Raw genomic sequence first — 14,160 nt, forward strand, 5'->3', positions numbered from 1 at the left:
AATTCCCCGACGGTGTATAACGTCATTACATTCATCACCTACACTAGCACGGAATATCAAATGAGAGTGGCGATATATTTGATTATTTGTCAGTGGCGCGGTTTCGCAGGCGCGTGCATTCAACCTCTTATCCATCCCTCCCTCCCCTCGCTCCAACCGTCCCGCTGGAAAATTCCCCCCGTGTTTTTCTACGCGAATTCGGCCGACCGACCGACCGACCGACAGGCCGCGTGCGCGCTTCCTTCTTTTTTCCCCGTTTTTTCGTTTCGCCCGATGCGCCTCGTCGTCCACTCGTCAAAATCACCGCCGAGCCGGTGAAAAAAATATAGATGGCGGAAAACTCGGCGGAAAAAGGTGGGCGGCACGCGTGGTGGTTGTGGAACGTGTAACGGCGAAACAGTTCTCTCTCTCTCTCTCTCTCTCTCTCTTTCTCTCCACGCTTCTCTTTTCCTCCTCCTCTTTCTCTTCCTTTCTCCCTCTAACCCTCCTCGTACACACACACCCCCTCCCTCTTTGCAACCCTCTTGCCTCGTCCGTGGAAACGGCGAGCCCCCTCCGGCCTCTCTCGTACCACCGACCACCCAGCGGCCCTCCACGGCCCACTACACGTCCACGCCAGAAAATTAATGTCCCCTGCAATCCATGTATAATGCATTCGCATTTCGTTGAACGAACAAATGAACGCACCGCTAGAAAATTTACGTCCTATGTCTCTCTCTCTCTCTCTCTCTCTCTCTCCTCCCTTCGATTTCACGTTTCTCTTTCCCGTGTCTCTCCCTCGATTTCTATCTATTCTTCTTCGTTTCTCCCGTGAGATTTTGCGCGTGTGCAACAAGCCGGCCCTGACCAACCCGTCGCCGTTGCACGTATATACACACGTATATACACGTATATGCATACACATACGCGGCCCTCTCTTCCTCTTTGTCCTCTCTCGCTCGTCTCCTCTCCTCTCTTTCTCGCCGTTTTCCCCTTCCCATTCCAGTTGCCATCATCGAAATTCCGGCTGGAAATCATTAAATTGCACGCACTCACACGCACGTGCGTTGTGCTCGCACTGCGATGACCTCGTCTCTTCTCTCTCTCTCTCTCTCTCTCTTTTCTACTCGATGATGCTCGCCCGGCTATTCGTACGAGCGATACCTTGAATTTCGCGACAAGGGAGGGGGGAGGAGGAGAGAGTGAGCAAATACGTTATATAGTTGCCGGGCAAAAATCGGGGATGAGAGATTGGCCGTGTGCGCGCCACCGATTGGAATGTTTGTATATCGCGATGATATTTGCCGAGTACGCGCCCCCTTCTGTTCGAAATGATGATTCTTTTTTTCAACCCCCTTCTCCTATTTCATTCTTCCCTCCCCCTCTCTCTCTCTCTCTGGTTTTTCGATTCTTTATTATTATTATTATTTTTTTTTTTTCGTTTCATCGAACGAGAGACGAGGAATCGGAGGGAATTGAAATGTTTCTTTTTTTCCTCTCTCTTTTCTAATTCTTTTTGGAGCCTCTGCTCGAGAGAAATAGATCGAGAGTACGGTACGTTTGTTACGAAAATTGGTATCGCGCTCGATTTCGCGTGAAGAAGAGGAAGAAGAGGAAGAGGAAGAGGAAGAGGAAGAGGAAGAAGAGATTCCGCGAGTAGGATCGGGGATAGTAGGATTGGATAGACGGAGGGGGGAGGGGCTAGTCTTGTCGTAGAAAATTTACGGTTGAACGGTGCAACGTTGATTACATTAACCTTGGTTTAATCGGAAAGTATTTCTGGAGGGATGATGTTACATCCATTTTCGTGCTAATTAAAGTGCGCTTATCCAGGATTTGTTCCTGGTTAAGCAGCCACCCGGTTTAAGAGTAATTTAACTTCGAATGTAGATGAAAAGCAAAGCACGACGTTGATCTCCGATAGATTCTATATTAATTCCCGCCCGTACGGGGGTGGAGGGGGAGGAATTATCGATATCATATCGGCCGATGTTACGGAGGGAAGGGGGGAGAGGAGTTACGTCGATGCCATATTCCGTTCGTCAGGGAAGGAAGAAGGAAGAAGAAGCGATGGAAAACGATATAAAAAGACAATTGATCGAAATCGTTCGAAGCTGCGGAGAGGAGAAAAGGGGACGGCTTCCCTCTCTACCCCCTCTTGTACATTAATTATCGGGAAGATATAACGCGGAATCATTACGGATTTAACAATCGAATCAATGATTACAGTACCGTAGGCTATTAAACAAATTACGGTAATGTAACGATCCGAATCGGTCTCTCGTAGCGACCAGTTGCCTCGCTTTTATACCCGTTTTATCACCGTGATTATAACGTTGTTCCTCGGCCACGAGGCGCTCGTTATTATTTTCCTTGCGGCTTTTCAATTAACTCGTCTTCCATCCAACTTGGATATCCATCCGTCCGTCCATCCATCCATCCATCCATCTACCACCACCACCGTCTCCGTACACCTCGAGCCCGCTCTACCTTCGCGCCACCATCGACGAGGATGGTGGAAAACCGCGATCACGGTTGGTGGCGATGGCGATGGCGATGGGTAGATTTTCGAACGCTCGCGCGGGGTCGAATCGTAGGAAAATTTATCGAAAAGAAGGAAGAGCATTAATTCCGCGGGCGCGGAGGGAAATTTATAGGGTTTGAAATTAGCATGAAAGCAACGTTAGCGGTGCGTGCTCGCGCGCGCGCGCGTGTGTGTATCGCGCTAGGAGAGCGCGCGCGTTACCAGGCGCGGTTAGAGAGCGAGCGGGCCGGATAGAGAGAAGACGGAGCGAGTTAGAGCGAGGGGGAAAGAGAGGGAAGATGTGGATAGAGCGAGAGAAAGAGGGAGAGGGAGAGAGAGAGAGAACATCCCTTTCCCGAGCGATGCAGCCGAGCGTTTCACGCATGCATGGAAATCATTAAAATAAAATGGCCGATAACAAATGACTGTTGCAAAGAGGGGAGCCCTCCCGCTTGGCGGCCATCTTGGTTCACGTGACCGTCATCCGGGCAACCACGGGCACGCCACGCCCCTTTAATGATTTCTACCCCCTGGCGAATGTACCGCACGTACGTACGTGCGAAATTTCACGAGTGTCTGTGCGTGTGTGTGTGTGCGTGCGCGCGTGTGTGTATCCCTCGCATACGCGGGGTACAGTCATCATCAGTAGTAGTCCAGGCCAAATCACCCCAGGTACATCCTCTTCAAAAGGCTACCATGGCCACCACCATGGCAACGCGTTTTCGCGCTTCGCCACTTTGCCGCTTTGCTTTTTCTCTCTCTCTCTCTCTCTTCTCTGCTCTCTCTTTCTCTTCTTTTTTTCATCATCACCTCGAATCAAACACGAAATGAAAATCGAATGAAATCGGATCGAATCGAAAGTTTTTTTTTGGAAAATTTGGGATCGAGCTCTTCTTGTATTCTTTCGAGTCTTTCTTTTCGAGTTTTCTCTTCTCTTCTCGAGGGAAGAAGGGGGAAAATATATCCCCCTCCCCCCTGTTGTTACCCGGTCGAAGGTAGCTCGTAGGAGTAGGAATAGCAAGGGTCTGGCAATCTAGTTTCCCAGATATCTGGACGAACGATGGACGGACAAACGTTCCGGGAGTGTTTGAGAATCGTCGAGTGGCAGACTTGGATACTGGTCGCTATCGGTCGACTGTCCATAATCGATATTCTTGCGGCTCGTGGTAGCCCTTCCAATCCCGATCCGAGCTTGCTTACGTTTCGGAGATATGTAAAGATATTTGGCATCCATCGATGCTTGAAACGACGCGAGAACGCGAGGAGAGAACTCTTTGCGCCGGTTGGCCGGCATCGGTATAGGCGCGGGTGGAACGTTATTCGGGCATATGGTTGTTGCCTCGCTTCCGTCTCGCTCTTACACACCCTCTCCTCGAAACACCGTTTCACCTGCCCCTGTCCGAAACTCCTCTTTATCCTTTTTTTTTTTTCTTTTCCCTCTTCAACCGATACCTCGCCTTTTTTTCTTCTCTTCTCTCTCTCTCTCTCTTTCTCTCTCTTGGAAAGAACGTTTGTTTCGGGGTCGATGACTCTCAAGGCTCGAAAAAACCCTTTCTTCCCGTGGTTTACTCGTGGTTCCGGAGGCCGACGAACTCGTTTTCACCGATTTGTTGCGCGCCAAGCCTCCTCCTCCTTCTCTCTTTCTCCTCCTCCACCTCCTCCTCCTCCTGTTCCTCGATTAAGCGAACGAACGTTTAACGCGCTGGTATGCTTCAGCGTGTATCCTTCTGTACTGGGCCAATTAATTAGCGAGAATTGTAAGAACGATTGGAGCGGAAACGGTAAACTCTTTTCTCTTCCCTTCTTTTCTTTTTTATCTCTCGTTCTCTCGGAACGAGTGAAAGTTGTAATTTCGGGGTTTGGTCATTTTTCCGTCGGACTTGGCCAAGCATAATTTATTCCCGATGGCTGATGAGTCCCATTGTTGCGGCGGTATGGCTGCTTCACGGCTTGAAGGGGGTGAAAACGAGCCAAGGGGGTCGTCCTCGTCGTCGTCGTCGTCGTCGTCGTCGTAGGAAGAAGGGTTGGAGAAAAACGGACGAGAAATTACGTAAGATACCGGAAGGAAGGAGTGTACACGGCACACCAACCCCTGCCCCAATGTTCTGGCACATCCGTCCAAGTGGTGTAACGATCGTTCCTCCTGGACGCAGGACAAGATCTTGAATCTTTTCCCAAAGACGATTCTCGCCACTTAACGGCCATTTCGTCGAGACCTTTTTTCTCTCCCTTATTCCCTGCCCTCTGTCGTCACCGTCGTTCGTCGTCCTCGTCCTCGTCGTCGTCGTCGTAGAGGCAACCTTGTTCGGGTCATTAGGCAGATGGGGGTAAAAAGGGGTAAAAATTAATGTCTCAGAACGAACGTTCGGCCTGTCGAGTGGCCGGAGCTAAGTCCTGGATGGCTCTCGTGTCTTTACGATTTTTCATCGCGAGCCATTTGTTCGAGAGCGAGATCTCTGTCCACCTCTCCTTCTTCCTCCTCCTTTTTCCTTTTTTTTTTTCTTCGTTTATTCCTTCCTTCGTTCCGCTTCTTCCTCTTCCTTACTTTCGCTTTTACTTTTTACAAATTATACGTTTCTCTTCGATCCTTCCCCCGACATTGCACGAAATTCGTTGGTAGCTATATTCGTTGGATGAGGGGGAGGAGAAAGGAGGAAGGAACGAGGTAGAAGGAGAGGAGAAGGGGGATCGATATTTAATCGCTCGTAGCGTAACGAGATCCTGTTAAAAACACGCAAAACTCGTCGGACCAATTCCAAAGGAGGTCAGTAGGTGGATAATGGGTATCAATTAGGGTGAAAAACGAGCGAGATTTACCACCTGCTATTGACACAGCCCAAGATTTTCAATTCGACCAGCCCCCGTTTCTGCCTTGTCGACGTTTCTCAAAAGAGATTCTCCATTCTCTCTCTCTCTCGTCGCTCGGAAGAAAACAACCACTCTATTCTCTCTCTCTCTCCTCCCTTCCTTCTTTCGAGATTCAAACGGGTCGCACAAAGGGTCGAAAGAAAAAGGAGGGAGAGGATTTTTCCCTCGTACTACATTTTTATTTCGGCCCTTTGAATCGTTAACCTCGACCGAGAAAATCGTCATCCCTCCTCCATTTCTTTTAATCCGTTACCTGTTCAGAAATCGACGGATTCTCGAGTTTCGTACAAAGAGTTGTAGTATAAGAGAGCGCGCGAGCGCATCGTCCCACATCGAGGAGCAAAGTTGAACTCTCTCTCCAAATGCCCACACGTCTTCGATCCTGTTTCTGTTCCTGTTCCTGTTCCCGTGTGTTCGCGGTGTGTGTCGCGGTGTGATCGCGGAGCGTGCATACGTGTCGTGCTACAACGTGTTGTGCGCGCACACGAGGCAAGGCTGCGCCCAAAGTTTCCTCCGACGTAAGAAGGAACGTGAACGAGCGAGGCTGGCCGTGTTCCCCGTATGCCGTATGGCGTTCCTTGCCTTCCCTCCCACACGTACCGTGTAGAAAGTTTACTAGATGGAAATCTATATCTTATTTTACGGCCGACCGTGCTCGATATTCTTGACCCCTCCCCTCCCTTGCCCGATATAAATAGTCGGTGTAAATCTTCCTCCTTTCCTCCTGGAAAACCCTCTCCCACGAAAGAAGGAAGAAAGAAAAGAAGAAAGAAATAAAGAAAGAAAGAAGGAAGGAAGGAAAAAAAGAAAAAGAAGGCGCGTGAATGCGAGGGTGGGAGGGGGATAGAAAGTATCTTCGAAGGATCAATAGCCTTGGAGGAATTTTTATATAGTCAACTGGTAATCGTAATTAGTAGCGGTTTACTGGAGAATCTGGGAGCAGTGGTCGTTTTGGAGAAAACTGGTTTCGGTGTGTAATGCCGCCTTACTATTTTATCGCGGAAGAATGCGGGCGGCGTGTACGGAAGCACGTTTCGTGATTGAAGTTTTAACGATCCTTATTTGCGAAATATCGTTTCTCTCGCTCGTTCTTCGATCGCTCGATATCACGAATATGTACCGGTGGCCGGTGCGAGGATCGATAAACTAACGCGTGAGAGAGGAAGAGAGAGAGAGAGAGAAAGAGAGAGAGAGAGAGGGGGAGAAGAAGCGTAAAGGAGGAGAATCGAGTAATTTAATAAAGCGACCTATTGGAATTTGTTTGCGCGAAATTATTGGACTGGCGGCGAAGGAGCCTGACCGAAGTGTATCCTTAACCTACAGACCGGTTTTGCGGTTTGAAGTCCTCTCCCCGCGCTTAGGATACGAAGATCCGTACCCGATTTTGCGCAAAAAGTCGCTTTCGTGCCATGCATAGAAAGTCAATCTAGATTTTGTACACCGTTTACCGCATGCGACGAGTACACACACGTTAGAGATATGGAACTGGTATGGGAGCGAGAGATTAAGCGGCCTTCTGGTGCTACGCTTACACGCGTATCGCCTTGTGTATCTTGTCTTTTAACGGCGTTACACTTTTTCCCGTTAATAAAAATTTGTTCACGGAACTTCGCGCCAATGCTCGCGAACCTCGTGATCCCACTTTTCGTAATCCCACCATGATTTCGAGCACGCGAGAGAAGAAGGATGAGCGGGAAGAAGCAAGAGAGGAAGGAACAGTGGGCGAAAGCACTAATAATAGTAGTCGCGGATGGATATTAGTGGAGAAATCTTGGCGGTCGGTCGCCCCCCCTCCCCTCCCCTCCCTCCTCTTTCTTGGAAAGGGTTAGAAAAGTAAGTCAGTAACGCGAAAGGGTTGAAGTTTCGTCGATCTTTTAAAGGCCTAAAGAGCGGGAGAGAGCGGGTATCTCTTTAAGAATTTTAAAACGATCCACCCTCGTCCACCCTCTGAAACGATGAGCTGCTGCAATCTTTCGTTGAAATAATAATTCGCCAATCTGTGTGTACGTGTGTGTGTGTATGTGTGTGTGTGTGTGTGTGTTTGGAACACAGATCAGAAGAAGAGAGGATTTTAATCAAGGATTTCGTTTCAGGTATATTTTTACGAAACTCGAGGTTGCATTTTGGGATGTATTTTTCCCGTGAAATCGAAACTCGATAGAAAAAGAAAGAGAGAGAGAGAGAGAGAGAGAGAGAAATTTCTCGTCGATTTTTAACTTTTTACAATTCGAAGAACGGTTATTACTTGCGAGTGCATCTCGGATTCTCTTCTATATCAGTAACGCGCGATAAGATAACTCGTAGAAAAAAATCACTCTCATGGCAACAATCTGCGAACGCATTGCAGATTTACACGCTTTTGAAAAACTAATAGCTCTATGAATATTGCGGAAAGAATATTCATCGGAGAGTTGTCTGCCAACTTTTTTTTTTCTTTTTTTTTTTTTTTTTTTTTTTTTTTTTTTTTTTTTTTTTTTTCCCCCATTCAATTATTTTCGGCTAATCGAATCGTTCGTTCGAAATCAACTTCTCTCTCTCTCTATCTCTCTCTCTATTTTTCGCGCGCGCGAATCGTTTCGTTTTAACGAAATTACGAAATATATTAAAAATTTCGAGAAAAAAAAAGAAAATTGCGACGATCGCAAAATTGATATGCGATTCAACTTTTTCATGATTTCCTTCTCTCTCTTTATTTTTTTCTTTTTCTTTCTTTCTATGAAATATCGTTGATCGGCTCGAATTTATCGGGGACGAATTCCGAGAAAAAGAAGAGTTGCTCGAGTTTGAACAGCGAGCGGAAAAAAAAAATAAAAAAAATAAAAAAAACATTTTATTTAAAAAGTCGGTCGAAATAGACATTCGTTCGTACTTTATACGAATCTATCAACAAGGTTTTGAGCAAACATCGCGCATAAAGCAAGATTACTTATCTCGGATCAGAAACGGTACACAGTGACAATAGCACGTGCGATCGTTGAAAGGTGACCTTAAAAAAATGACGTGGCATTTTTTGCGTATTCGCGTCCCCGTAAGGGGGAGAGAGAAAGAGAGAGAGAGAGAGGGAGAGAAAGAGAGAAACAGAGAGAGAGAGAGAGAGATATCGACGATCGAGGAGTGCATCGAGAGCAGGATTTTCGAAGTGGTCGATGAAAAATCGAAAAAAAGATAAACAAGAGAGAAAAAAGAAAGAAAGAGAGAGAGAGAGAGAGAGAGAGGGAAAGGAGAGCATCGGGGTCGAAGCATCCCCCGAAAGTGCAAAGCGGGCGTCCCTCTCTCTATTCAAATTAAGCCTGATGGAAAAAATGCACGGCCGTGGCATGGAAGAAGGGTTGGCCAGGGAAAATTAGAATAGGCCTATCGGCCTACTATATGCATATGCGGCGTGACTACGTTAATTTTCCCTACGTGCCATACGGTATCTTCAACTTTTAATTATCTTTACCTTTTACCTTTTAACGGTTTAATTGCCTTTCTCTCCGCTATCTATCGGGGAACAGAAAGTTTTCTGACCGTTACTCCTTCTTCCATTCTGTATCCTCGATTCCCGCTGACATCGCGTACGATGCGATACGTTCTCACCGTGTGTGAACACGGAGTTAACGCTCGTTTCTCGGAGGAAAAGTTCTCGCCCTCGTTTCTCACCGGTCAATTTGCCTAATTGGTTTTCGTCCCATCCCGGATCCATCCAAGATGCATCCACCTAGAACCTAGGCCCAGCCCAGCTTTCCACCAGCTTTCGCATAATAATTCGTAATAAAATATACCTTAGCCCCGATATTGCGATCGCGTCCATTTCGAATTTTGATCATCCGAGGGTTTAAATTTTCTTTCGCGTCGAGGAGTATAATTTTCGCGTGTATGCAATATATATATATATATATATATACGTGTGTGTGTGTATAGTAATATTAGGATTCGTATCGCTCGTTAAAATATTTACAATACACGGTCATGGTCGAGTTGATTAACTCGTATTACGGGAATTAATTAAGTAAACTACGGAGAGAAAGATATCGCGTTCTCGGCCGCGATCAATCGGGAGGGGCAGGGGGGAGAACTTTTCGTCCAATTCGAGCTAAATAATCCGGGCAACGAGCAGGTAATTGGAAAACGTTTATCGAGAAACAAAGATTATTTTTCGCGGAGAAGGGAAGAGATTGTTTGGGTATTAAACGAGACGTTTCCACCTTTCCTACCCGTCTCCCTCCTCCTCCCTCACCTCCTCCTTCCCTTCTTCCCTTCCCTTTCCCCTTTCCCTGTTTTATCAACCCGTAAAACGTAAAACGTTGCCGCTTTTCTTCAATCTTTAATTTCCCTCGCTCGCGTTTGCGATAAAAGGTTCGCCGCTGTTCTTTCTTCTCTCTTTGATTTTTCTCTGTCGAGGCGTTTGACGGGACATTCCGTCGCATAAATTCTTAACTCGGCGAAATTAGCGAATTAAAAGTGGAGGAGCAAAAAGGCGAGGAGCAAAGCGAGAAGCACGGGGAGAGGAAGAGGGGGTGAGGGTTGAAATTTCTCCTTCTTCTCCTCGTTCGCGGCGGTTTCGACAAAGGGAGCTCGAACACGAGCGAAAAATGCTCGTGAAGAGGAAAAAAGGAAAATTTCGCGCCTTTCCTTCTGCTCGAAACGTCGAAAACTCGTCTCGTCGAGGCGGCTTCGTTTCGAAATCGTTGTCGTTGGCCGAGCCCTTCCCCCCCCCTCCCCCTCTTGTCGAGAACTTAATTTTTATTCATGCGCCAACGATGCGGCAATTTTTCGCAGTCTTAAGTGGGCTTTAAAATTGTCCGGTCAATTTGGTCGGGAGGACGTGCTCCTTTTTTCAAACCAACGAAAGGGGTTGCTCCATCTCCATCCGTCGTTTGTATCGGTATTAATGAACCCGTCCTCCAACGTAACGTCCTTCCTCCAACGAGGAGGGCACCGTTATTGCCGAATTTTAACGCGGCCGAATAATAATTCTCCCTCCACTCGATCTCTCGCCTCTCGACCGATCCTCCACGTGGTGGAAGGAGAAGAAAAAAGGAAGAAGAAGAAGAAGAAGAATCGCGAACCGATTCCTCCGTAAAGGAAGGCCGTAAACGCGGCCGCTGGTCGAGGAAAACCGATTAATTCCGTGCGCGTACGTAGGGTTCGACCGATCATTAGATTTCGCCCCAAATGAAAATTGAGTTTTCCTCGTTGTCGAAGGGATAATCTTTGGTAGCCTCTGACCGGTTACCGGTACGAACTCTGCCGTCCATCCGCGCCAACACGCTCCCGAATGCGTACGGCTATTTATTAGGCTGCTACCCGGCCCAATGTGTGGTGCGTGTGCGTGCCTGCGTATGCGTATATACATACATACATGCATACATACATACGTACACGGGTACATACTAGGACAGTATTTGGGTAATGGTGATGACGGTGGTGGTGGCGGCNTGGTATGCCGGTTAGTGGCATAGAGAGAGACCGAGAGATCGAAAATGAGGAATTTTCTTGGTCGGATGGACGTGTGGAGGGGGAGGGGATAAAATTTCATTCGATCCGATCGATACCGATCTCGATTCTCGATCTCGAACTCGCACTCGCGAGTTTTTTCCCCTTCGCGATTTCGTTTTCTCGAACGGAAGAGAAAGTGAGAGAGAGAGAGAGAGAGAGAGAGAGAGAGAGAGAGAGGGGTTCCCTCCCTTTACACGGTTATTTAAAACGTTTCATCGATAAAGACACGGAAACCGAAAGGCGTGCATGCGATAGATGCGCGTACACCGACGTTAGCTCAAGTACCAGCCGTAGCAGAGTAGAGTAGAGTGGGAACCTCGGTACGCGGGAAGGGTGATTATTAATGTAAGGGGTTGCTGAGCAGTAGTTACTTGCTCGTTGGTAGTCGTCGAAAAGGACGAAGGGGTTGAAACGAGTGCGCTGAAATCAATGTCGGCCCTTTTTTTCTCTCCCCCCTCCTCCTCTTATTCTCTCATCCCCCTCGTTAAACACGGTTAAAGAAANGAATATATATATATATATACACATATATATGCATATATATTTTTTCACGCGAAAGTTTTCGATTCCTCGCGATAAAATTGGTTTTCCCCGCGGTACGATCGTTCGAAAGGAATGTTTTGTTAAGAATCGATCTGTTATCCTCTCGCGGGTAACGAGCTCTCTCTCTCTCTCTCTCTCTCTTTCTCGTTTCGATTAAATAGCTGGCATACCGACGAGGTTTTCCTTTTTTTCTTTTCCTTTCTCTTCCTTCTTTTTTTCCCCTCTTCTTTTCCTCGATTGGGAACCGCTCGAACGAGATGAACGAGAAAAAGAGGGAGAGGGAAAGAGAGAGAGAGAGAGAGAGACTTTCCTCCAAGGGTCCAGTCATACGCGGCGCTGACCGTTCGGTTCTCGAGGCTAATACCTTCCGATTGACTACGCTCATCCCTTAATGAAATTCTTTCTACCCGGGCGCGACCGATTGGCTGGCTTTGCCGTCGAATTTTCTCATTATATTCTACCACCGCGCCGCGTCCCTCGCCCGTATCCCGTTCTACGTCTTTCCGTCACTGTGCTATTCTTAGTCGAGCGGTACCCGCTCGATAAATTCGATCGTTCGCCCCGCGTAAATTGAACTTATCTGCAATACGCAACTTGTATGCATACCGGACGACAACGTGTTCAGTCAACGGTGTCTTGGAAACCACGGTTCTGCCGCGGCACGAGGCGCATTGAGCAATCTCGCAGCATGCATTAAAATTAGCCACAATCGGAACGCACGATCGCTTGTACAGATTATAATAGTATATTAATTTATTGATTATCGACTGGCCGCGATGCAATGCGGTATTCATAGAATTTACTATCAGTCCCGGGAATACCGAATGCATGTATTAAACTCGCCCATTTTCTCCTCCTCGTCATTCGAAATCGACGGACGGATTATTTTACCCGCCGTTTCCACGGACGGATCAATTTTCCTCCGCTTCCTCCGGGAGAAACGGCACAATTATTCCAAATCGTTCCGAAAATTCAACGAACGGCGAAGAAGAAGAAAATAAATAAAGAACGAAAGACGCGAAAAAAAAGAAGAGAAAGCGAACTGTATTCGATGGTGGCTAATTCGATAATAAATCCGTGGAAAGTAACGAGCTATACCCCGCTCGAAGGAACGGGGGAAGGCGGAGGAAGGGAATACTCACCCGTGTGCAGGCGGGTGTGCTGCTGTACGTGACTGAGCTGCTTGAACCTGCGGTCGCAATAGCTGCATTTGTACGGTTTCTCGCCGGTGTGGACCCTGATGTGCTGGACGAGCTGGTGGTTGCTGGAGAACGACTTGAGGCATTGCTGGCACTGGTGCGGCTTTACCTCGTTCCCGGCGATCATCCCGCCCGGTCCAACGCCGATCGGGCCCAGCCCCGCCAGTCCGCCCGCAACGCCGCCGCCAGCTCTCCCCGTCAGTGCACCCGCCGCGCCGAGCTCCCTCGCGTGCATCTGCATCGCGCTCTTGTGCATGAAGATCTGCGAGAAGAACTGCCACAGTTAGTTGGTACGCTGCACTTTTGCTCGAAACACGGAGGATGGCCGAATCGATGGAAGTTCCGACCGCTCCAACTCCCTCCGACCGCCATCGCCTCCTTGGTCGCTTCTTTCGGAGGCTAGGCCTACCCCGTTCGTCCTTCGTTTCCATTTTCTTTTTCTTTTTCCTCTTTTTCTTTTTCTTTTTTTTTTTTTTTTTCTTTCGTTCCAAAGGGCCCGATAAATGATCGTACATTTTATATCGTATATGTATATATATATATATATACGAGGGAAAAAACGAAGGTGAACGGTTCAGCTTCGCCTCGTGTGGTTGTACGTGGACGGTTCGAACGATCCTTTCTCGCCATCTTTTCTTTCACGCGATTTTTATCGTATCACACGCACGCACGCGCACGAGCGTGTCCGGATTGCTTGGCAGATCATCGGCTCATTGGAAGTATTCGCNGAAATAGTCGTTTAAAATCGATGCTCGATCGAGAGGAATTCTCTCAGTTTTTGTTTTTTCTCCCCTCCCCCAAACTCTGTCGAGATCCGTCGAATTTCTTCCAAGGTTTCCTCGATATCCGAATCGATGGTCGGTCTCCGCGAGTCGAGGAGAGCGTTTCTTCTCGTGAATTTAATAGGAAACGCGTAACCGCTGGCCACGAAAGGGGGGAGGGGGAGAGGGGCGGTCAACGTCCGTCGCCGCGCTTCTCGAAAGCAACCGTCCGATCGATGTTTTTTCGATTTACGCTCGTCGCCTCTGAATCGAATCGCGCGCACGGCTCGAGCGAGGCTTCCCTGTTCCTCGGCGCGATCGCGAGGAACTGGGGGGAAAAACCGGCGGTGGAAGGAAGGGGGGGGGGCGAACGAGCGGGTGGAACTCGAGCTCGATCTCGGGTTCTCGCCGACACGGCAACAGGTGTTGCTCCCATCCTCGTCCCCGGCGGGGGCGTAGGTGAACGAACCAAAGGGTTAACGGTGGAACAGCCGAGGGTACAGTTGGTGGCAAAAGTCAAGAGATTTCGAAAAGAGCGTCGAGGAGAGGAGGAGGCGAGGCGGGGGAAGAAGTGGCGGGAATTAAAAGAAGGGAAAACCTTGCCGGCCCACCATCGGCAACCGGGGTGGAAACACGGGGGGATGGATGGGAAGGGGGGCCGAAGGATTTTATTAAAATATGTTAAAACTGTGTAATTAAAATCGAAAAATCTCGCGAGAAGTTTTAAGAATCTTAGGCCACCCTTTGCGACAAAGACAGAGAGAGAGAGAGAGATGGCGGAGCGTGGTTTGACCATGACGACAGG

The 14,160-nt window shown here is 48.2% G+C and overlaps 1 protein-coding gene across 1 annotated transcript in view; it reads right to left on the minus strand.

Moving 5' to 3' along the window:
• LOC102680144 (zinc finger protein 865-like) overlaps positions 1 to 14,160 on the minus strand; it is a 37,916-nt gene that overhangs the window by 19,670 nt on the left and 4,086 nt on the right. Inside the window, exon 3 of the mRNA XM_031513413.1 lies at positions 12,538 to 12,868. Within this exon, the coding sequence (XP_031369273.1) occupies positions 12,538 to 12,868 (331 nt within the window). The remainder of the gene's footprint in view (positions 1 to 12,537; positions 12,869 to 14,160) is intronic.

Source organism: Apis dorsata, unplaced genomic scaffold (assembly GCF_000469605.1).
Source record: "Apis dorsata unplaced genomic scaffold, Apis dorsata 1.3 scaffold_634, whole genome shotgun sequence".
Taxonomy (NCBI): Eukaryota; Metazoa; Arthropoda; class Insecta; order Hymenoptera; family Apidae; genus Apis; species Apis dorsata.